Genomic DNA, 22,665 nt, shown 5'->3' on the forward strand with positions numbered 1-22,665 from the left:
AGAGAGCTGTATACCCCAATCAGGGTGGGCCAGGTGTCCTTGAAGGCACCAGTCCTCAGGATGCTCCCATTCTTCTGCCCCCTCTGCCCACATTAACTTTGACGTTTTGGGGGACACTCTCCTGGCCCCCGACTCTTCCTTTGTATTCTCATTCTGAGCAATTTAACCCACAATCATGATTACAGTGGGAACTATACAGGTTTGTGTTCTTGCCCACAAAACCCCTCTAGAACTGCAGGTCTATATTGCCAACTGGTCCAGTGGCTTTCCAGAGGTCATTTTAGGTACTTCAAATGCAGTGTGACCACCTTTAAAGTCTTTATCTTCCTCCTCTGGGAAAGTCCCAAGTCAACCTCCTTCCTCACTTCCACTGCTCTGGCTGAGGCCTGCCTCACCTCTCACTTGATCCAGCACCAGAGTGTCCTCACTCTTACCTGTCTGTAGGTAGTGATAATGGTTGCACAACACCGTGACTGTACTAAATGCCACTGGATTGTACACTGTAACATGATTAAAATGGTCAATTTTAAGTGTGTTTTCCCACAATAAATAAAAATTCCACATGTACTGCTTTTCTGCTTGCAGCACTGATTGAGGTAGCCTGTATTAGAGCAAGCTTTCCACCAAGAAAAACTACAAAAAACAGAATAAAATTTAGAAGGGGAAAAAAATAAGCTTTTGAATCTGGTCATCAAAATTGGCCAAGGTGAACAGAATACAAAGAATGGGATAGTTAGACTTTCAGGTGGTCCTCAGTGGTCCTTGTCTTATGGTATCTATGCCTTTGTGTAATTCCCTGGTCTTGAGTATTGATGTGACTTGTGACTGCCTCTAACCAACACATCACAAAGGTGACGGGCTGTTGCTTCTTTACATTGTATCAGATTTTAACTTTCGTCTTGCTAGCAAACTCTACTGCCTTCTGAGCTTGTATGTTTTGATGGTTCAAGCTGCCACATCAGAATAGCTCACCTGGCAAGGACCTGAGGACAGCTTCTGGCCAAGAGCCAGCTAGGAAGTGAGGTACTCAAGGCAACAGCCCACAAGGAGCGGTATCCTGCCCACAACCACTAAGTGAGCCTAAAAGAGGACCCTTCCCTTGTCTAACCTTGAGATGAGGCCCTGCTTCTAGCTGAAACCTTGACTGCAGCCTCATGAGAAAGCTGGGAACAGAGGAACACCTAAACCATGTCTGGATTCCTGACCCTGAGAACCTGGGAAATAAAAAATGTATGTGTTTTAAGCCCCTAAATGCATAGTAAGTTTTTGCACAGCAATAGACAACCAATACAAAGAGACGAGAGCCAGAGTAAAAAGACAATACACTGAGGTTGCTATACCTTACTGGTCTTCCCTTTCCTCAACGAATTGCTTGTTTTCAGTGAAAAAGATTGAGGCTGAGCAGACAGACAATAGCTGCAGAGAGATTTTTCCAGTTGAGGGCAAAAATCAAAGGCCCTCCTCCCTCCTTCCTTGCTCCTTAGGTCAGAGGTACAAATGAATGAGGTGTTTTGCTATGGGCCCCCAGCCATAATGACTGCTCTGCCTCCCCTCTGCCACAGGGCACACAGAGCCATCAGCAGGGCCCCTGCATTGTCACTGCTCCCCAGACCCCCTCACAGAGATGAAGGGAACCATCACCTCATTCCCCTCTCAGCTGGGCCTATATAATGACCGGGGAGTCGCATCAAGAGAAAAAAGTGAGAATATTTTGACCACTAATCTCTCATAGATAGAGGCTGCTGTGTATAACTGGTAATGAACCTCATTCTGTGTGTGGAGAACTGTTATATTCTGGCATTAAAATAACCTTCACAAAATCAGTGGGCTGATAAATCTTATAATCTGAAACATTGAAATATAAATATATACTGGCTCATTACTAAGAACTAGCCTACATATGAACATAGCATAAGTTTCGGGGGCTTTGCATGAGGTTTTTTTTTCTCGTATGTACAGATATCTGCTTTTTTTCAGTTAACTAAATTAGCCTTGACTTCCAAGTGAGGTTATAGAATGAAATGATTTGAAAATGGACTGTGACAATAGAATGTAAAAGCCATTCCTTTTATATTTTGAAGAAGGGATTACAGACTGATCACTTACTGAAATTTGAGTATAAACTCCTTAAAGTTTATTGAGAGGAGAGAAAAGAGAAAACATAGTTCCCTCCTTCCATGTCATTTCATGGATTATCCAGCAAATGATGGTAATCTCTAACCGGACTATTCCAACAGCAGTGTGTTCTGGTAACTTTCTTGATTGACTGCCTTTCTTCATTTCACCAGAGACATGATATATTTCCTCTTAATTCCAGGTAAGTCAGTGTGACTTTCTGCATTAGTATGTCAGAACAAAAGAATTACTACTAGCTTCTGAGGACAGGGGATAGTTTTCCTCTTTCTTAAACTGCTTTAACCCCAACAATGTTTTTGTCAAATGCTGATGTAAATGTCTCGGTTGTGTTTTTTTCATTTTCTGAACTTCTATTTGTAATCATACAGTACTTCTGGGCTCATTACAGAGCTGACATGGTGGTTCAGTTCACCTGTATTGGGAAGCCATTTAAACCCATTGAGAGACTGGCATTGGTAGCTAAGGGGATCCTACTTTACAACATTACAAAATCATAAGCTAAACTGTCTGGGGTAGCAGCCTTCAGACTGTGTGAGGGGTTATGAGTGGTTGACAGAATCAGTTTTCAGATCTGCACTGGCATCCACAATCTGAACTTCGTGCTATGGGGCCAGTTCTCCTCAACCCCCATCTTTCTTTTGCAAGCTCCCTCCTCACCATAAAAGAAACTCCTGTGGCTCACTACAATGTATTATTTTGGGTAGAACTCGGGGTGAAAAACAAAGAATCCACTCAAAATCTGGGTATCAGAAATGCGAAATGACTAAAAAATCCTCATATAAGTCAGATGGTTTCAATTCTTTGCTCCTAATAAAACTGAGATGATGTAATGGAGTTATTAGCTGGTAGATCAATAAACATCATTTTGAAAGAATAAATTACTGTGTAATTTTTGGCACATGACTCAGAGATTTTAAAAAATAAATGGAAATATTACAATATTTTGCCATTTCCATATACTTATTGATGTGCTTGCAATCAATAAAAATTAAACTAGCAATAAATAATACTCATCCAAGAACATATAAAATTGTTATAAAGCTCCACCAATCTCATTAAGAGTTGCATTTCTGCCTGACTTGTGGTGGTACAGTGGATAAAGCTTCAGTCTGAGATACTGAGGTCACTGGTTTGAAACCCTGGGCTTGCCTGGTCAAGGCACATATGGGAGTTGATGCTTCCTGTCGTCCCCCCCCATCTCTCTCTTCTCTCTCTCCTCTCTCTAAAGGAATAAAATCTAAAAACAAATAAGAGTTGCATTTCCAATAAAGTACTTTCTTATATTTAATACTTATCAAAAATCTAAATGTTGTTTTAATCAACTGTCTTCATAATAATTATGATAAATTAACCCAAAATTTTTAAATATTTAAAGCCTTAGAGTCAGAGGAAAATTTTAAAACAAAGCATGTGTGCATGTGCATGCAGGCACATGTGCATGCACGTGCACACACACACACACTTTGTTGCCAAGAACTATGATGGATTATTAATAAATGGCTCTTGGGAATTCTGGGCATGAGTTTTAGATGAATTATGGTAGGTATTAAGTTGCCATTACATTTGGGTTCATCTGGATAAATCAAAAGTGACTTAGCAGTTTCTTTTTAAATAGCTTATGATATATTATAATGCTTTGTTTTATAACTATTTAAACCATCACATTAACTGACAAAATTTTAAAAATGTAATTATTATACAAATAGAAGTTAAATATACCAATAGATAAGCTAAAGTGTTAGTTGATACTTGAAGAAGAAACCAGCATAAAACAAAACCATTTTTAAATGGACAAGAGAAACTGGGATTATGTCAGTGGAAGAAGGGACACTGAAACAGAATTGCTACATTAGAAACAAACCTGGTTAAGGTGAGATAGGGCAAAAAAGTCATGACCCTCAACGTTATCTGCTCTAGCAGACAGAAGAAACATCAACATATCGTATCATTTTCCTACAAGCTAACCTGGAACTTCACAGTATTATAGAAGGATGGGGCCCTAATCAACTACAAAACTAAGTCAAACTAACTTTCTCTCAAGAATCAGATTTTCCTCAGACTAGCTTCTTAGAAAATGCTTAGCAAGATGTAAAAAGTTCACATAATTATTTTATCTTATTTATAAGTTTTTGATAATTCTCCTTAGTAAAGCCTATAATGAAACATTATAAATGTCAACTTAAAAAGATAAGAAGAGAAATGTTATTTTTCAAAATTCTTTTAGAGGCTGTATAAACAATAATGCTATGATTAAAGTTTAAGGATAAAATTCATTCTTAGCTATGTTTTAAATAATTGGTAGATGACTTTTGCCTAGATTTCACATTTTTTTGTTTTGTTTTGTTTTTGTATTTTTCTGAAGTTGGAAACAGGGAGACAGTCAGACAGACTCCCGCATGCGAATGACCTGGATCCACCCGGTATGCCCATCAGGGGGCGATGCTCTGCCCATCTGGGGCATTGCTCTGTTGCAACCAGGGCCATTCTAGCACCTGAGGCAGAGGCCATAGAGCCATCCTCAGCGCCCGGGCCAACTTTGCTCCAATGGAGCCTTGGCTGGAGGAGGGGAAGAGAGAGACAGAGAGGAAGGAGAGGGGGAGGCGTGGAGAAGCAGATGGGCACTTCTCCTGTGTGCCCTGGCCGGGAATCGAACCCGGGGCTCCTGCACACCAGGCCGACGCTCTACCACTGAGCCAACTGGCCAGGGCCACGTTTTTTTTTTTTTGTTTTTTTTTAAGAACAACACTATAGTAACAGCAGCACAAGGGTCAAACTCAGAAAATTAAACAGAATTCTAGTAGCTAATTCATACTTCATATTTAAATTTCATTAATAGTCCCAATGAAGTTTTTTTTCTATACTTTTTCCCTATCTGGAGTGTAATATGTGAGGAGGTATGATATATAACAAAGGATCTATGTGATCTTTATATGAATAAATAGAAAATGGTACAATGAATATAAGGAAATAAAAGATATAAGGATGCTATGTTCACTGCAGCATTATTCACAGTGGCCAAGACACGAAAACAACTGAAGGGCCCTTTGATAAATGACTGGATAAGGAAGTGTGGTAGGCCCTGGCTAGACAGTCCAGTTGGGAGCATCCTCCTGAAGCACAGAGCTTGCCAGTTTGATTCCCGGTCAGGGTAATTCAGTAGCAGATTGATGTTCCTGTCTCTTTCTCTCCTCCTTCCTCTCTTGCTAAAATAAATAAATAAATAAATAAATAAATAAATAAATAAATAAATACCATGTTCTCCATGTATAAGACACCCCTTAATTTTGGGGCCTGAAATTTGAAAATTATCATAAAATTCATACAACTCCTCATCACTGTCAAAACTCCCAATCACTAGCTGTCCTCATCTGTGTCTGATGACGAATCACTGTCTTCAACAATGAGCACAAAAACAAGTGCGGAAAGGCAGGAAATGCAAGTAAAAAAATCTACAACCACTGTGTAAGATGCACCCAGTTTACAAAAATTAGACCCCAAATTTTTTGGAAAATAGTGCGTCTTATACATGGGTAAATACAGTAAATGTTTACAAATATAGGACTGATTATATATTTCTGCCTTAATCTCTCGAGTTGTCCTAAAAAAATATCACATAGTGGCTTAAACACCAGAAATATATTTCCATACAGAGCTGGAGAGTTCATAGTCAAGGTGACAGCAAGACTGGTCTCATTCTGGGGCCTCTCACCTTGGTAAACAGCCACTTTCTCGCCGTGTCCCCATGTGGCCTTATCCTCATGCCTGTGTGGAGAGTGAAAGAGATCTCAAGAGTCTCTTCCTCTTCTCGTAAGGACACTGGTGGGTCCCACCCTTACAACCTCATTTAACCTTTACTTACCTTTGTAAAGGCCCTATCTCCAAATACAGTCATATTAGGAGTTAGGGCTTCAATCTATGAATTTGGTGGGGTGGCAATTCAGTCCCTAACAATTCCTTATGTTACTGCTCTTATACAACTATAAAAGCAAAATTAATTCACAGAGTACATACAAACAACATTCCCAAGCCAATAAAACTAATAAGATTAACTTAGTGGGATGGATTTTTTTCCCCCTAAAACTAAATTGCTGGTATTAACTTTACTAGTAGAAAAATTGAACCTCAGGTCTGGTTCTATTTTGATTCTATCTGCATTCTGACTTCTAGAACCTTGTTGCCTAAGCTTTTTGTTCATAAAAGTATACAGTACAAAATGTCATTAATAACCTCAAGAATTTGATCCAAAGGGCTTAGGCAGAGAGAGGAGAATTAAGGGAGGGGAGAGGAGAGGGAGAAGAGAAAGGAAAGACATAGGAAAAGAGAGAGTTCGTTATTAGAGATGGTTATCATTTTCTCTTCACTCTCTTAAAAATAACACCTTTAATAAGAAAAAGAGTTTCTCCAGCCACCTACCTGATATGACCAACACAAGCTATCCAACTAAAAATCATTGCCTTAATGACTACCCTTTGCCATCATCCTACTTCTCTTGCTTCAATTTAATCTTATATAAATTATGAAAATAGCATACTAGTTACTTTTAAAAAAGTATAAAATGGCAAATAACCAAAATAACTGATAGAGAATTCTTTAGATAAATTCCTGTGTAAGCAAACAGTGAATATCATGTGGGCCTTTTGTTATATTTAACAGTGTGTAAGATGTCCATAATATATTAAGTGAAGGATGCAAGTTACAAAGGGGTATGAAAAATATGATCCTAGAGCACTCCAGCCACATTAGCTTTTTTCACTTTCTCAGAGAAGCCATAAGCCCTCCACCACAGGGCCTTTGCATATGCCATTTCTTCTTTCTAAATTGCTCTCCTTTTGACACCTTTACTCAGTTAACTGCTTTTTATTTTTATATCTCAAATCAAAGCTCAACTCCCTTTTAGCATTTATAATTATAATTTTTGTAGTATTGGCAGTACATTTTGATTACTGTCTGTGCCCTACATTATAAATTCTATGAGGACAGAGAATTGAGAGAATTGTCTTCTTTTGCTTACCACTATATCTCCAGAACCTGGAATATAACGGGAACCATAATCAATATATATGGAATGAGCCAAAGTTACCTTTCTCACCCATAAAAAATATTGTCTTAAAACTATCTTATTACAGACCCTGGCTAGTTGGCCGAGTGGTAGAGCGTCAGCCCGGTGTGTAGAAGTCCCAGGTTTGATTCTCAGCCAGGGCACACAGGAGAAGCACCCATCTGCTTCTCTACCCTTCCCCCTCTCCTTTCTCTCTATCTCTCTCTTACCCTCCCACAGCTAAGGCTCCATTGGAGCAAAGTTGGCCCGGGAACTGAGGATGGCTCCATGGCCTCCGCCTCAGGCGCTAGAATGGCTCCAGTTGCATTGGAGCGATGGCTCAGATGGGCCGAGCATCGTCCCCTGGTGGGCGTGCCAGGATCCCAGTCAGGTGCATGTGGGAGTCTGTCTGTCTGCCTCCCCACTGCTCACTTCAGAAAAATACCCTAAAAAACTATCTTATTACAGAGTTCTGCTGGTTCTGAACTCGCAAATGAAAGTCAAATGTATTTCAAATTCATTAAACTCAATATGACAGATTTTTTCCAGATTGGTTAAGCAGATAATTCACTATAATTAGAGAACCTTGAAGTCTTAAAACTAAGAACTTTCAATAATGGAGTACAGAGGTAGAAATTGTACCAGAAGGGAATAGGTAGTAATGTGGGTTCTTTAGTAAGACAGTAGAATCATATAATAAAATTCAAGCCTCTTCATTTCATTAAAGGTTTAATGCCCAGAAACATGAAGTAAGCCAGTTGGACCACACAGTGGACAGCAAGTGGGCCTCCCAACCTCGTGCTCACCCTACCATGATGTAGAGGAGTAGGGTAACTGCCAGTCCCAGTTGTGAAGGCAGTCCACGGGACAGGGAATAATACAGGAAGGGAAATACAGTCGCTCCTCGCCATAATGTGGTTCACTTTCCACGGTTTCACTGTAATCTTTTTAAATTGTATATATCTAATTTTGTATCACGGATTTTTCACTATATTGCAGGATTCTACGGTATATAGGTATTTTTATACATTTATTATTTAATTATTTTTGCGATAAAATAAGCATTTTCTAGCCTAGAAAATTGAAAATATAAAAATATAAAAATATTAATTAAAAGAATATTACTGTATATTCACTGGTGAGTACCCATATAGAATTTCCTGTGTTGTTAAAATTACATAATTTTAAGAGTGTAGAAAAGTGCTAAGAGCATAGAAGTGTGTGGGAAAGGTTAATAACAGTGTGGGAAAGGTTTATAAGAGTGCAGGGAGGATTTATAAAGCCTTAATATATATATAAATAATAAAATAAATATAAGATTGCTACTTTGTGGATTTCGACCTACAGCAGGGGGTTCTGGAACCTAACCCCTGCGATAGACGAGGGGCTACTGTAGTAAAAAGATACTCTAGATTTGGAGATATCTGATAAGATCCAGTAGGCAGGCATGCCGAGAAGCCCAGGAAAATAAAAGGCAGGTCTCTCGCTTATCAACCTACAGAATCACTTTTAAAAAATGTGAGTGTGTGTGTTTTCTGATGTGGGATGATGTACGTGGCACCACTGAGTATCCAGTGTTAGCACAATGCCTTGCACATTGTAGGTGCTCAAACGAATTTGTCAAATTCTGTGGCTTTCAACCGCTGGTCCACAGACTGGTGCCAGTCCATCAGAAATTTTGTGCAGGTCTGCAAAAGAGTTAACCAGCCTGATGTCTGGAGATTATAGTCTATAATCATTGGGTCTGCAGACCAGTGGTTGAAAACCACTGAACTACATGTTCTTGGTAGAGGTGAAAGGAGACAAGAATTAAATGAATAAACTCTGGAGCCAAAGTGTCTGGATTCAAAACCCAACTCTGCTACTTAACTAGCTGTGAGATCTTGAGCTGGTTACTTATTCTCTCTGTGCCTCAGCTGCCCCCACAGTGGAAACTGGGGAACACACCAGCGTTCACTTCCAAGGGTTGTTGTGAAGACTTAGTAAGTTAATGCAGGAAGTACTGTGAATGGTGCCAAGCACAGTGAGCGCATAGACATGGCGATTAAGTGCGAGCACGGTAAAAAAGCGAACACTCTCAGCAGATAACTGTATCTTATACTTAGTAGACAGTATCAGATGCAAACACCCACTTCATGTCAACAAATCTAAGTCTTCGCTGTGCCAGCACTCAGAGCTCATTGGGCAGTGGAGCCTCCTACTAGAGCTCTTGATTCCCTCATTTCACCAGGACCACCAAAGCCATCGTCTGTCATCCTCCATCTCTACTGAGTCATTCCCATCCCCATCCCAAGAGCCTTTCATCTGAAAATACAAATTCCCTCAGGCCCTGTGTTCCCCCTTAAGCTACCTTCCCTTACACTCAAATAACACATAAAAACAATTAATTTTAGACAAAATAAAGTTTGGCATTACTCTCTGCAATTTCAGCACCCATTCTCCCTCCATTTTGCCCCACTAACTGAAAGCAGTCTTATCAAGGTCACCTCTGTACAGGTGAATTACATGGCCACTTCTCTGTCATCTCTTGAAGCACCTCTTGACCACATGTGACACACTTGATCATTCACTTCTCAATACACACACTTCCCTTGGCTTCCTGCCTACATCACTCCCCTGCTGTCCCTCCCACCTCAATGACTGTCCTACTCAGCAGACACTGTTTTCTTCTCCCCTGCATGACTTCATCTAGTCTTGTGGTCTTCAAACCCTTCAAAATGCTGATGAGTTCCAAAATTCTATGTCCAGCCCTGACTTCTCCCCTGAGCTCCTGACTTCTGCATCAACCGTTTATTTAACATCAGCTGGATGTCTAACAGTAACAGTGAGGACACAGGCTTAACTTCTCCTCTCAGACGTGCCAAACTTGTTCCCAACATAGAGCCTCCACTTTGGCTGTTCCCTCCACCTAAAACACCTGGAGTACATACCTTTGCATTCCTGACTCTTTCTATTCACTTGGGTCTTCACTCCATCATCACCTTCTCAGAGGCCTTCTCTGACCACTCCATCCAAAGTAGTCCCCAAGCAAGATCTAATGTTGCAGGAAAACATCACCCAAATGGAGGATAATAGAAGCCCAGACAACTTAATGGAGGAAGAGAAAGTTATTAGTAGCTAGCACAGCACATGAAACTAGTAGCACTAACGCCCGAGCTCCCCGAAGTTAGATGTCTTACATCTTATATGCCTTTTAGTGTCCATGCAAGGGGCACGTGATTCCTTTATCTGAGGTCCTACGTGCACCTCATGACTCAGGGTGGGGAAGGGGAGTTTTGGGGGTGCAGCAAGGGGTAAGGGGTTTCCAGACCCCAGGCCCTATCAATTTACAGCTCTTGTTTCTCTTGTAAGTATTGTAAGAGTCTCTAGGGGATCAGTTAGGCATCTCCTGTTAGAGTTAAAGATGTGGGGTTAATCTTTAACTAGCTGAGCCAGTCATTCCTTCAGACAACTTCTGGTCTCTCCCCTCACCAAGTCGATCCCAGGACCCTGTTCTTAGTGTCTCCATACCATTTGTCACTATTAGAAACCATCTTTTCCATTAACTTGTTTACTGGTTTATTCTGTGTCCCTTCTCCTTGCCGTACCCCTAACTCCCTCCAGGAATCTGAGTGTCTTTAAGGGGAAAACATCTGCTAAAAGACTGAATACCAGAAACAAAGCCTTCACTTTCAAGATAGTAAGAAAACACATTTTGCAGGTGACATGTTTACACAATGCTTGGGAACATAATAGCCCCTACTGTGTACACAGGTGTTCAAAGATTGCAGGGATAGGTTGTGAGTAGCACAAACAAGGGCCATCCTGGAATATCTAGCACCTAATGGGTGTTTATATTAATAAACAGTGGCTGAATGAATCTATTTAGTTCACAGAAATGACAACTCTGATTATAAATGGAACACAATATAAAGTTCTCACAAATGTTTGTTATTAATTTTGGAGGAAAAATAAACAGTTATAAGGGTTTGGATGCGGAAGCTCTAAAGATATTCAATGAATCAGGGAACTCACAGAGAGCACTGATGTTTCAATACCTGTGCACAGTGTCCCTTGTTTTGTTTGCAGTCTATGAAGGCTGTGTTTGTATCTGGCTTCTGATTTACCTGCAAGATGTAAAAAAATCCTACAGTCAGGCAACTTGTTTTGGTCATATCAGAAGAAGTAGCTTAAAAGCAAAGTAACATTCCAGTTATTCCACGTATAACTACTTGATCCTTAGGGTAAAAATTGCCATTTGGAAGTAAATTTCTATTAAAAAGGCAAAGGAAATAGGAATAGAACGATGCTTTCCCTGGAAAGTTGATTCAAAACTTAGCTCCTAAGATATGAACTATATGGCAACCAGTTCCCAAGCAGCATCTCCAATTCATTATATAATAATATAAATCATGGTTTTATAGACTCTGTATTAATGTATTGGGTTGGGGAATAAGTTCGTAGCGTTTTTACAGAAGACTTTTATTTAAACAAAAAACAATAATTATATCAATAAGTTAATCAATTATATATTCGCCGTTGCTGTTTACAACCTTTTCCCACCTCTCGACCAATTTGTTGATGCCGTTCTGCCAAAAATCGCCTGGTCTGGTGTCAAAGAAGTTGTTGAGCCAGTTTTTAAGGACCTCTTTGTTATCGTTTGACAGGGAGCGGAAAAGATGGTAATCGGTCGGTGCAAGGTCTGGAGAATACGGCGGATGCTGAAGGACCTCCCATTCGAGCTCTTGGAGTGTGGCTTTGACGACTTGTGCAACATGGGGCCTGGTGTTGTCGTGAAGGAGTATGGTTTGACCATGTCGATCAGGTCTTTTCAGTCGAATAGCCTCATTCACGCGGTGTAGCTGGGCAACGTAGAGCTCCTTGTTGACCGTGGCATTCTTTTCGAGCATTTCCCAGTTCTTCATCGAATTCAGAAGGCCTTCCGCTGCAGCACGTGTCATCGACGTCAAAGTCACCATTTTTGAACTTTGCAAACCATTTCCGTGCTGTAGACTTGCCTATGACACCTTCTCCATACACGTCGCAAATGTCCCAGGCTGCTTTGGCAGCTTTTTGACCTCGATGAAAAGCAAAGAAGAGCAGGTGTCGAAAATGTTGATTTTTGCCTCCTGGGTATTCCATTTCTAAGCCTCAAAACTAATAAAAAATTAAATAACTCAAAAATACAATTAACATAGTTTTGTAGAGCAGAAAGAGTTTTATCGAATGAATACTTACCCTTTGCCAAACAGCAAACAAATCGTTGTAAAAGAAAATATAAAAACGCTACGAACTTATTCCCCAACCCAATATTTTCAGTAGTTTCCTCTTAAAAAAGATAGTGTTATTACTTTTCTCTCTGAACAGTGTTTACTGAGCTGCCAAGTTTTTTCTTTTTGAGTTCCCTTAATCCCTTTCCCAGTATACCCTCCATGTGTGTTTTCCAGGTTGGACTAGTGAATACATTGGAACTATCAGAGCCTTAGGCAAAGACCTTGTATCTGTGGTTTGGCTTACATCATTTCAAAAAGTTAACAAAATTCACACAATACCTGAAAGTACCAAACAAGGTTCTCCAACATCAGGAGAAGGCATTGATCATAACAGAGGAAGAGCACCACGTATTTCCATGTACAGAGGCTGGTTCGACTCCATCAAATGAATATGCTGTTTTCTGAGTGTGACAACTGGTAGGCAGACAAAGGAAGAACTGAAGATTGTTTTCCACTGGGCTAGGCAGCCAAGCCCTCCAGGAGTATTATTATAAATGACCTGAAGGTGATGGTAATGGTACAGCTATCCAGTTATGACGATGCTACAGTCATTAGCAACAGCTTGACAGGATCTGTAAATCCCTGAGGTGCTTCTACCCAGAAGATCATCTGTCCCTCATCCATTCTGACACAGACATAAAATCCACTCTCAGGAAAAACAAAAATTGCAATGTAGTTAGGTGACACTGAAAAAACATCTATACAGGTATTTGCTCATTTGGAAAAATAGTAAATACTATCACATCATTTTGGAAATGAATTAAATCTAAGCTACAAGAAAAATATATTGTTAAAAAAGCATTCACATGGGTACTTTTGGTGGTATGGCTTTAAAACCTATGCTGGCTGTAAGACCATTATGAGCAATTTTTTTTTTCTTTTTTTTTTTTTACGAGGGAGACAGAGAGGACAGATAGGGACAAACAGGAAGGGAGAAAGATGAGAAGCATTAATTCTTCATTGCAGTACCTTAGTTGTTCATTGATTGCTTTCTCATATGTGCCTTGACCAGGGGGCTACAGCAGAGTGAGTGATCCCTTGCTCAAGCCAGTGACCTTGGGTGCAAGCCAGTGACCTTTGGGCTCACGCTAGTGACATGGGGTCATTCATGTCTATGACCCCACACTCAAGCCAGTGACCCCATGCTCAAGCTAGATAAGCCTGTGCTCAAGCCAGCAGCCTCAGGGTCTCAAACCTGGGTCCTCTGTGTCCCAGGTGGACACTCTATCCACTGTACCACAGTCTTGTCAGGCTCAAGCAAAATTAATGAATAGCAATTTTTATTTTAAAAAAAGAAAAGAAGAAAGTATTTTTCTATCTCAAAATTAGTTTAAGACATATCAAAATTAAATTTTCTGCAAATACCTTTAGAAAACTGAATTATATAATTAAAAATTAAATGACAGAGTACATTTTACAAATTAATAATGAACAAGTCAAATTACTACATATTAAAGATATGATTTGAACATTAGAACTGTTCCAAAATATCATGTTGAAATTTCTTTTTTTAAGAACCCAGGAATATTGCCAAATTACCCTGCTACCCTTCCAATAGGGTTTCATGGTACCCTAGTAGGGGGATCTATTCCTAGTCAAGTGAAAGCCACTGAGTAACATTCAAAGAAAAATAAGAGCAAAACATCAAGAACAAATTAATTTAATTCACTTCCTGAGACTTACATAGAGCTCACTGACTTGAATAAAACACGACAACTTTGTTTTTAAATATTGAGGACACACTTTCTTGCTATGACCAGGTAACAGAAGATGGGGCCTCGGAGAGAAACAGCATGCAGAAGAACCCTAAAGGAGTGAAACACTCTCGCAATAGACTTCTCTTTTCATGAGGCACAAACAGAAAGAGAGAGAAAACTTAACAACTCAGATTATAGACTACAGGGAATTTCATAGCTAGACCTCTTATGATATTTTATGAATCATACTTAGTATGGCATTTTTCCTGCTATGTGACCAAGAAATGATCTTCATCATCAACAATACAGTTAAAAAGTTCATGCCATTGTAATAGCTATATCAATCAACGTTCTCTCTCTCCACACACGCACACATGCTCACGCACACACGCACACGCACACGCACATTGAATGCTAGACAGTCACATTTCTCCAGTCTCAAGCCCAACAAAAACCTTCATTATAACAAAGAGAAGGAACAGGAAGGAGACTTCTGATGCCATTTATTCTCCCACGACAGTAATAAAGCTGCTGTGTCACAGCCTGAAAATCACACAGGGATCATTGTATAATACAATAATGCAGAATGCAAAAGCAAATAATTTTTCTCAGAAAAAAAAAATCTGTTTCCCCCATGACTACCGTACCTCCCCCCTCAAAAAATATCTAATACAGGATTTCATCGGAAGTCGGGAAGCTTCTAAAGCCACATGGCACGTACAAACAGCACAATGATGGCGGGGCCACTATCTTCAGAGTCTGTTTCCTGTCCAGAACTTGCACCTAGGCCCCTGGCTTTATAACTCATCCTTAAAGATTTTCTGTGTCTCTGGCCTGGCTCTGTCTTCCTCACTGGGTGCCAACCACATGGCATACACCTTCACTGGGTCAATGTTCCAATGTTTGTGGAAGGAAATGGGAACCTGGTGAGAAAGGTAGTCCTCGGGATAATCGATGGGCCGGGCCTGCAGGAAGAAAAGAAAATTATATTCACTCATTCATTAAGAACAATTTGCTCCAAAATAGCATGTGAATGTAAGAAGCGACTGAGTTCCTTCAATATCTGTTATCAGTTATGGGAATCTAAAGCAAGAAGAAAAAGTTATCCCACTAAAACCTTTCCTCTCCCTATGGCTTTTAGTTACTTTAATGTCTCAAATACATGGCTCTTTTGCTCCTCTGTCCCACAGTCATGCGTCTGAGAGATTCCTCAACCACAGTTAATGACAATAACAAGGCTTCCATGGTAAGTCATTTCAGTTACTATTATGACTTCTGAAAACAAGCAGAAAAAAATGACTTCCCAGTTCGTCTAATGGACCTTTGGCCATCTGGGCTTTGTGGGGCAGGGCGTGCCACGCTCAGGTCCCCTTTGCCTGTCTCCTGCTGACTCACATTGTGAATGCGTGTGTTCTTCAGTGGAGGGAATGGGGCTAAGTAACCGGCTCTCCTCTGACCTGAATATCTCGTGTGAATGGACATTTTGCATAACCCAAAATGGTTTATAAGAATCTAAAAAGTTTTTGCATTATCCTTTCAAAATTCTCTAAACTTAAGAAGTGAAATTTGCACAGAATCAGATAGACCAACAAGACTAAGTAAGTTACAGGGCTCGGAAGGAAACTGACATCAGGTTCTACTCTGTTTGCTCTAAACAGGCATCCACCTTCTCTCAGTGCTCATCTCATGTGTAAATTTACTGACCACCTGCATTATGTAGTAACCCACCAGGTTATCAGAGTCTCAACTTCAGTAAATGATATTGGCCCTTGATGGTTGGCTCAGTGGTAGTGCTGACCTGGCATGTGGAAATCCCGGGTTCAATTCCCAGTCAGGACACACAGGATAAACGACCATCTGCTTCTTAACCCCTCCCCCACCCCCAACCCTTCTCTCTCCTCTCTTCCCGCAGCCGTGGCTCCAATGATTCAAGCAAGTTGGCCCTAGGCCCTGAGGATGGCTCCATGGCCTTGCCTTAGGCACTGAAATGGCTCAAGCAATGGAACAGCGTCCTTAGGTGGGCAGAGCATTGCTCTGTAGGGGGCTTGCCAGGTGAAACCTGGTTGGGGCATATGCAAGTGTCTGTCTCTCTGCCTCCCTGGCTACCCGCCTCTCACTTAACAAAAAAAAAAAAAAGAAAGAAAAAAGAAATGATACATGTTAGGTATGTGATAAGGTACCAAAGAACTGTAAAACTTAGTACTGGCAATGCCATTTTAAAGAGGAAAAGTCAGGCTTCTTGCCCCCTTCTTTCTTTAGAGAATGGAGAGAGAAGAATGTGGGAGCTTCCTGGCTTACAAGGACAACTGGGTTATCTAGTTTAACTATAGTTCTCTGAAAGAATAAAGATTATCTGAAGAACTTTATTTCCCTTTCAATAAGAGACAATATTGACATATCCTACACTGATTTTTAACTCTTCCTCCCTTCCTGGAGTCCTGAGAGTAACATATACCTCTATACAAAGGAATGGGAGGTAGGCACTAAAAGATTTGTGAATGTTTTTGATATGTAAAACAACATCACTATTGTGTTACCTTGTAAGTTTTAATATGTAGGAATGTTTTTTATAGATCCTATAGAAGAATAAGTTTGTTAATAATTATTGTATCATGCTCCCCCTCCCTTTCCCCCAACCTATATGTGATCAAGTCTATATAATGAGCTGCAGAGCTATTTTGCACACACACGATTTGGGTTAGCTATACCCCATGTAAGTCATATGCAGCCGGCTTATTAATAAATCTCCTCCTAAAAATTCTTCTGTATCCTGCTGTGATGTTTCTATAATATATAACCTGTGGAATTAAGATATGCTACTTTACAACATTTGGGGATTCATCCGGGATGGTGTTCAGTGTCACCAGGCAGAGACACCCAGACGAGGCAGGCCTCTCCAGAGGGTTGCCTGACCACCCTGAATCTTGAGGAGGGGTGCCCCTGAGACATTCCAGGGCTCCTGTTTTCCTGTGGGGCTCAGACAACTCCTCAGCAGACACACTCGGTCCCCAAATTCGACGTTTTGGCAGAGAAATCGAGGAGTGTAAAATTCTGACCTCTGGAGGTAAGAGAGGCAAATCTTTTGCTTTACTGAATTCTAGCTTTTGTTTGTGACTAGTCAATTTGAAACTATTGAGCAAGGATCAGATGTGATCTAACGCAATAGGCTCTCCAAGACCGAGATGTTGGTGGAGAGTTTGAGTCCTGCCTCAGGCTTTTCTGGGACACATTTATTTGTGCTCTCAGGAAAAGACATTAGTGGGGACATTTGTTTGTGTTCTAGGAAGACATTAGTGGGGACTGAGTTAATCAGTCCTGCCTCGCACTTCCAGGGACACCTTTGTGCTATCTGTCCATGTCAAGAGCTCATTCTTTGCTTTTATTGTTTCTGTCTAAAACCCCTGAGTGACTGGTGTGTGAGTGGGGATCTCTGGTGCCTGAGCCTAAGCTCCTGTGAGGGACGCGGCCAGGCAAGCACCTGAGAGGCCCCTCCCAGGGAATCCCTTTCTTTGTCTGTTGAACTGTGTGCCTAAAAGTCAAGAGTAAATGTAAATATTAAATTGTCTGTTTTGTAAGTTCTCTCTGTTTTTCAGGAAAAACTCTGGTGTAATTTGAATTGAAAATTTCTGGCTTAAAACCAGAGGGCAAAAGTATAAAAGAAAATTTGTAAACTTCATATGGTTTAGTGGCTGTCCACTGGAGCCCACAAATTATAAAACTAGCAAAATTCATAGAAGTATTAAAAATTCTTCAATGGTGAACTGTCTGTACTGTAGATTCTCTTTGTTAGTCCAAAAAATTTCTCATGACATTTCGTGGTATGGGCCTCTTTCCCTGGACACACTAAATCTCTTTCTTGGATCCAAGACCTCTGGCTTCAGGACACAATGTATGACTTCTCCGCTGAAGCAACTGTCCTCTTCTGCTGACTCCTGTCTCTGCTCTTGTGTGATGATTGACACCTCTAGAGTTGAACATCCTTTACTCTAAGTGCTAGTTATTATCTGTCTTATCTTTCTTGTCTTTTTATTGATGTGCTGATTCCTGTATCCTCCCGGACAGTTTCAATTTTGTAGATCAGTGCCCCAGACATTAAATATTGGAGAAGGGCCCAGTACACAAAAGACCCCCCTTAGGTTGTCTCCTAAAGCACTTTCAAGAAGCCTATGGAGACAACCGTGGGTACGGAATTAAATGGTCAAAAGGAAGACTTCGCACTCTCTCTCAATCAGAATGGCCCACTTTTGGGGTTGGATGGCCATCAGCTGGGATTTCTTATCCCCGGCTGGTAAGGGCAGTCTGGAATATCATGACAGGGGATCCAGGCTACCCTGATCAGTTCCCCTACATTGATCAATGGCTAAACTTAACAATGAACCCGCCACAATGGCTAAAAGCATGCTCAATACAGAAAGGGTGCCACATCTTCCTAGTCCAGCTGGATTTACATCTAGGACAAAAAGGGGATTTGAGAAAAAGGACTAGGACTCCACTAGGAAAGAATCAGTGTGCATATTGTAAAGAGGAAGGGCATTGGAAAAGTAAATGCCCCAAATTACAAGCAGCCAAGGCAAGTTCTAAGGTTCTGAACCTTGAGGACTGACGGGGTCAAGGCTCCTTTCCATTGAACCCCCGGGAGCCTATAGTAACAGCAGAAATAGAGGGGAGGGCTGAGGATGTGCTCCAGGAAATGTTTCTTCAGCCTCTGGGGCGAAGGGCTGGCAAGTGAGTGGTTTGGGCGAGGGGAGAGCGGGAGGCCAGGCAGGGATGCGCTGTGTATGGAGCCGTGGGGGAGGGTGCTGGAGTAAGGTGGCAGGGACGACTAAGGGTGGGAAAAGTGGCGGAGAAAAGAAAAAAAAATGTTTTCTATGTTAGAAATGTATATGCTATTTCAAGAGTTTTTCGTTAATTCTCCTTTTTTTTTGCTGTTTCATAGCGCTGTGATGTTGAAATCTTGGTTTAAATATTAGAAAATATATAATTATTAATGTAATGATTATTAATGATATCTTTTTATATGGTATATAAACGTTCAGCTTATTATCATTTTCGAAACAGTATTGTTCAATGTTAGATCACCAAACCCAGAGTGAAAAATATTACTATTGATGGGCTAACAGTAGAATTCTCAACATAATAGGTGAAAAGAAAAAAAAATAGAAAATAGATGACTAATTGTGGTAGTAAGAAAAATTTAAGTTTTGAGCCCAGATTTAAAGGGCTAAATAAAGAAAGTGAACAGAAATCTGTTTCTCTTGAGCATTTTAGACATTAACTGTTAAGGTGCGTAAAGTTACAGCATAGATAAGGTATGTTTTCTTGGAATGTAGAAGGAATTTGTGATTAAGTAAAATATAAGATTTATTTTATGAAATATTGGTAATTTCAGTTAGTGTTTTGTTTTTTTGTTTTTTGGGGTTTTTATTGTATTTTTCCGAAGCTGGAAATGGGGAGGCAGACAGATTCCCGCATGCGCCCGACCGGGATCCACCCGGCACGCCCACCAGGGGGCGATGCTCTGCCCATCTTGGGGCGTCGCTCTGCCGCAATCAGAGCCATTCTAGCGCCTGAAGCAGAGGCCACAGAGCCATCCTCAGTGCCCGGGCAAACTCTGCTCCAATGAAGCCTTGGCTGCGGGAGGGGAAGAGAGAGACAGAGAGGAAGGAGTGGGGGAGGGGTGGAGAAGCAGATGGGCGCTTCTCCTGTGTGCCCTGGCCGGAAATCAAACCCGGGACTCCTGCACGCCAGGCTGACGCTCTACCACTGAGCCAACCGGCCAGGGCTCAGTTGGTGTTTTTAATTAGATCTTTAGAATTTGAGGCATAGATGTAAATAGGAAATAGTTTAAATTCTTTTTTCCAAGTGACCTATAGAATTAGAAAGCTCAGAATCCCCTTTCTCGGGGAAGCCTCAAGCCCTAACAGGACTGTTAGAATCTGTACTGTACATACGCTGCCCAACTTAGGACAACCAAGACCACCTCAAGAAAATGGTTTTGGCCCTGGCCGGTTGGCTCAGTGGTAGAGCGTCGGCCTGGTGTGCAGGAGTCCCAGGTTCGATTCCCGGCCAGGGCACACAGTAGAAGCTCCCATCTGCTTCTCCACCCCTTCCCCTCTCCTTCCTCTCTGTCTCTTCCCCTCCTGCAGCCAAGGCTCCATTGGAGCAAAGTTGGCCTGGGCGCTGAGGATGGCTCTATGGCCTCTACCTCAGGTGCTAGAATGGCTCTGGTTGCAACAGAGTGACGCCCCAGATGGGCAGAGCATCGCCCCCTGGTGGGTGTGCCGGGTGGATCCCGGTCGGGCGCATGCGGGAGTCTGTCTGACTGCCTCCCTGTTTCCAACCTCAGAAAAAACAAACAAACAAAAAGAAAATGTTTCTGGTTGCCTGGCCTAAGAGGAATCCTAACAGCCAAGCAAGTGAGGAAATTTTGGACACTTTCCACCAGTTTCAGTTAGCCAGGATCAGGGAAGATACTGAGGCAGTCAGCTTAGCCTTTATTATAGCAATCAGCACTAGAAATTAGAAAGGAAATGTATTATAAGTTTAAAAACAAAGATAGCATCATCAGCTGCTAAAAAATAAGTAAATAAAACTAAGCATTTCTGAAGACATTGCTCCACCCTCACTCTCATAACTCTGTTTGGCCCCTAAGATGGCTGGTTAGCCAAAGATGGGTAATATTCCTGCAGGCAGGAACAACCTCAGACAGGCACAGTTGAAGAGGGGCCATCAGGAGAAGGCTTAAGAACTAACAAAGGTGAGGCTCAAACCCTCACCCCAACAATGCAGGATCCTGCTCTCCTAAAACAGTGGCCTTCATCCCTTGTCCAGGGTACCAAAAGAGGAGGACTCCCTAGAAACTCAAGAAAAACCAAGCAGCTGGTGATACTACCAATAAGGTAGCCCTAAAACCAGTGGTGTTTTTAGGAAATTTTAGTGACTTTACTAGAACCCTTGTTACCAAAGGTTTATTCTCAACCAATTAGAAAAAGATTTTGCCAGCAGGAAAGGGATAATTAAGAATAAGAAATAATTTAAAAAGCCAGACTTAGAATCTATTGCAGAAAGCATAATGTCTGAGTGTTTAGTCTGTGCCCAAATAAATACTAAGCAAAGTAAAGAAATTATAAAGAGAAACAGGGAGAGAGGAACTTTCCCAGAACTAGATTTTACTAAAATAATTGACAATTAGGTAGAAGCTTTTCCTACTAGAAATGAGACTACAGTAACAGTTGTTAAGAAATTGCTATATGAAATTCTTTCCAGATTTAGCTTGCCCATTCTAATGATGGGTCTGCATTTGTATTCAAGATCTCACGGCTAGTGGGAAAGGCAGTCAATATTAATTATAAATTAATTAAAAATTACATTGTGCTACAGGCCCCAAAGTTCAGAGCAGGTAGAACACATGAATCAAATTGTAAAGGAAATTTTAATCAAATTTGTTTTTAAAAACTGGTGAAAAGTGGCCTTCTTTAGGGCAAGGTGCACCCCCTCTCGCCCCTCCAGCACTGACTGTCTTCTCTTCTATCTGGTGTGGGCTCCTTCTGGTGCGTCCCTCAGCACCCCCTTTCCTGGCACCTGCTCCCCGGGTTATTAATATCTGGCATGGACATGAGGCCTTGGTGCATTCCTAACCGGCAGCTGGGCAGGCAGTGTCGATGACTAGGACCCGGTCGTACAGAGCTCAGCCCTCTTTTGTTTGCTCAGTACAGAGCAAGGCGAAGCTTTTGCAGAAGTGTGGTTGCGGGAGCTCAACACACTGAGTGGTGACCGAGGACAAGCTTGTCACCCACAGATGCCCCTGTCGCAGCACACCTCAGCCTCAAGTCCAGCGTTTTGCAGCAGAGATGGCCGAGCCCAGAGCCTGCAAGCAGATCCCCTGTGCTAGCTATGACAGGCAGCCCTGTGCCCAAACCATCCAGCCGCCCCAACACATCCCTCAACAGCTTGTGGGCCAGCCTGACGGAACCCAGCTCCCTGGAGGACCTGGTGGCCATGGGTGCCATTGGAGCAGTGCTCTAGGTCACAGGCGTGGTGAGTGTGGTGGGCAACGTGTACACAGTAGTCGTGTGCTGCTTCCTGTGCACCTCGGCCTCCATGTACATCTATATTGTCAACCTGGCGCTGGATGACCTGCTCTACCTGCTCAGCATCCCTTTCATTGTGACCACCTACATCACCAAGGACTGACTCCCATGTGGGCGGGTCCACACACCGTGATCCTGACCACTCCCACTGCTGCCAAGGTAGAAGGCATACCCGCCTGGGTCCACCATAGCCGGTTGAAGCCTGCAGTCCCAGCAGAGACACCCTCGTGGACAGCGGAGGCTGACCCCACCAACCCTTGTAAGTTGACCCTGAGAAAGACGGCATGTCCTGCTCCAGCCACAACTGAAAGCTGGTTGGTCTACACGCGGTTAATGCCTAAAAGAACTCACTAAGGACCTCCTTTTAATTAGACTTTGGGGAAGAAGGAAAACTGAGGTAAAAGAAAGCCAGAACAAATTGTCTTAAGGTTTGATGCATGCACTGCTATGAG

General features: G+C 41.7%; 1 protein-coding gene across 1 annotated transcript in view; it reads right to left on the reverse strand.

Annotated features, from left to right (window-relative positions):
• Positions 1 to 14,611: 14,611 nt before the first annotated feature.
• B3GLCT (beta 3-glucosyltransferase) overlaps positions 14,612 to 22,665 on the reverse strand; it is a 146,432-nt gene continuing 138,378 nt past the window's right edge. The window contains exon 15 of the mRNA XM_066258909.1: positions 14,612 to 15,088. Within this exon, the coding sequence (XP_066115006.1) occupies positions 14,921 to 15,088 (168 nt within the window). The 3' untranslated portion in view covers positions 14,612 to 14,920. The remainder of the gene's footprint in view (positions 15,089 to 22,665) is intronic.

Source organism: Saccopteryx bilineata, chromosome 2 (assembly GCF_036850765.1).
Source record: "Saccopteryx bilineata isolate mSacBil1 chromosome 2, mSacBil1_pri_phased_curated, whole genome shotgun sequence".
NCBI lineage: Eukaryota > Metazoa > Chordata > Mammalia > Chiroptera > Emballonuridae > Saccopteryx > Saccopteryx bilineata.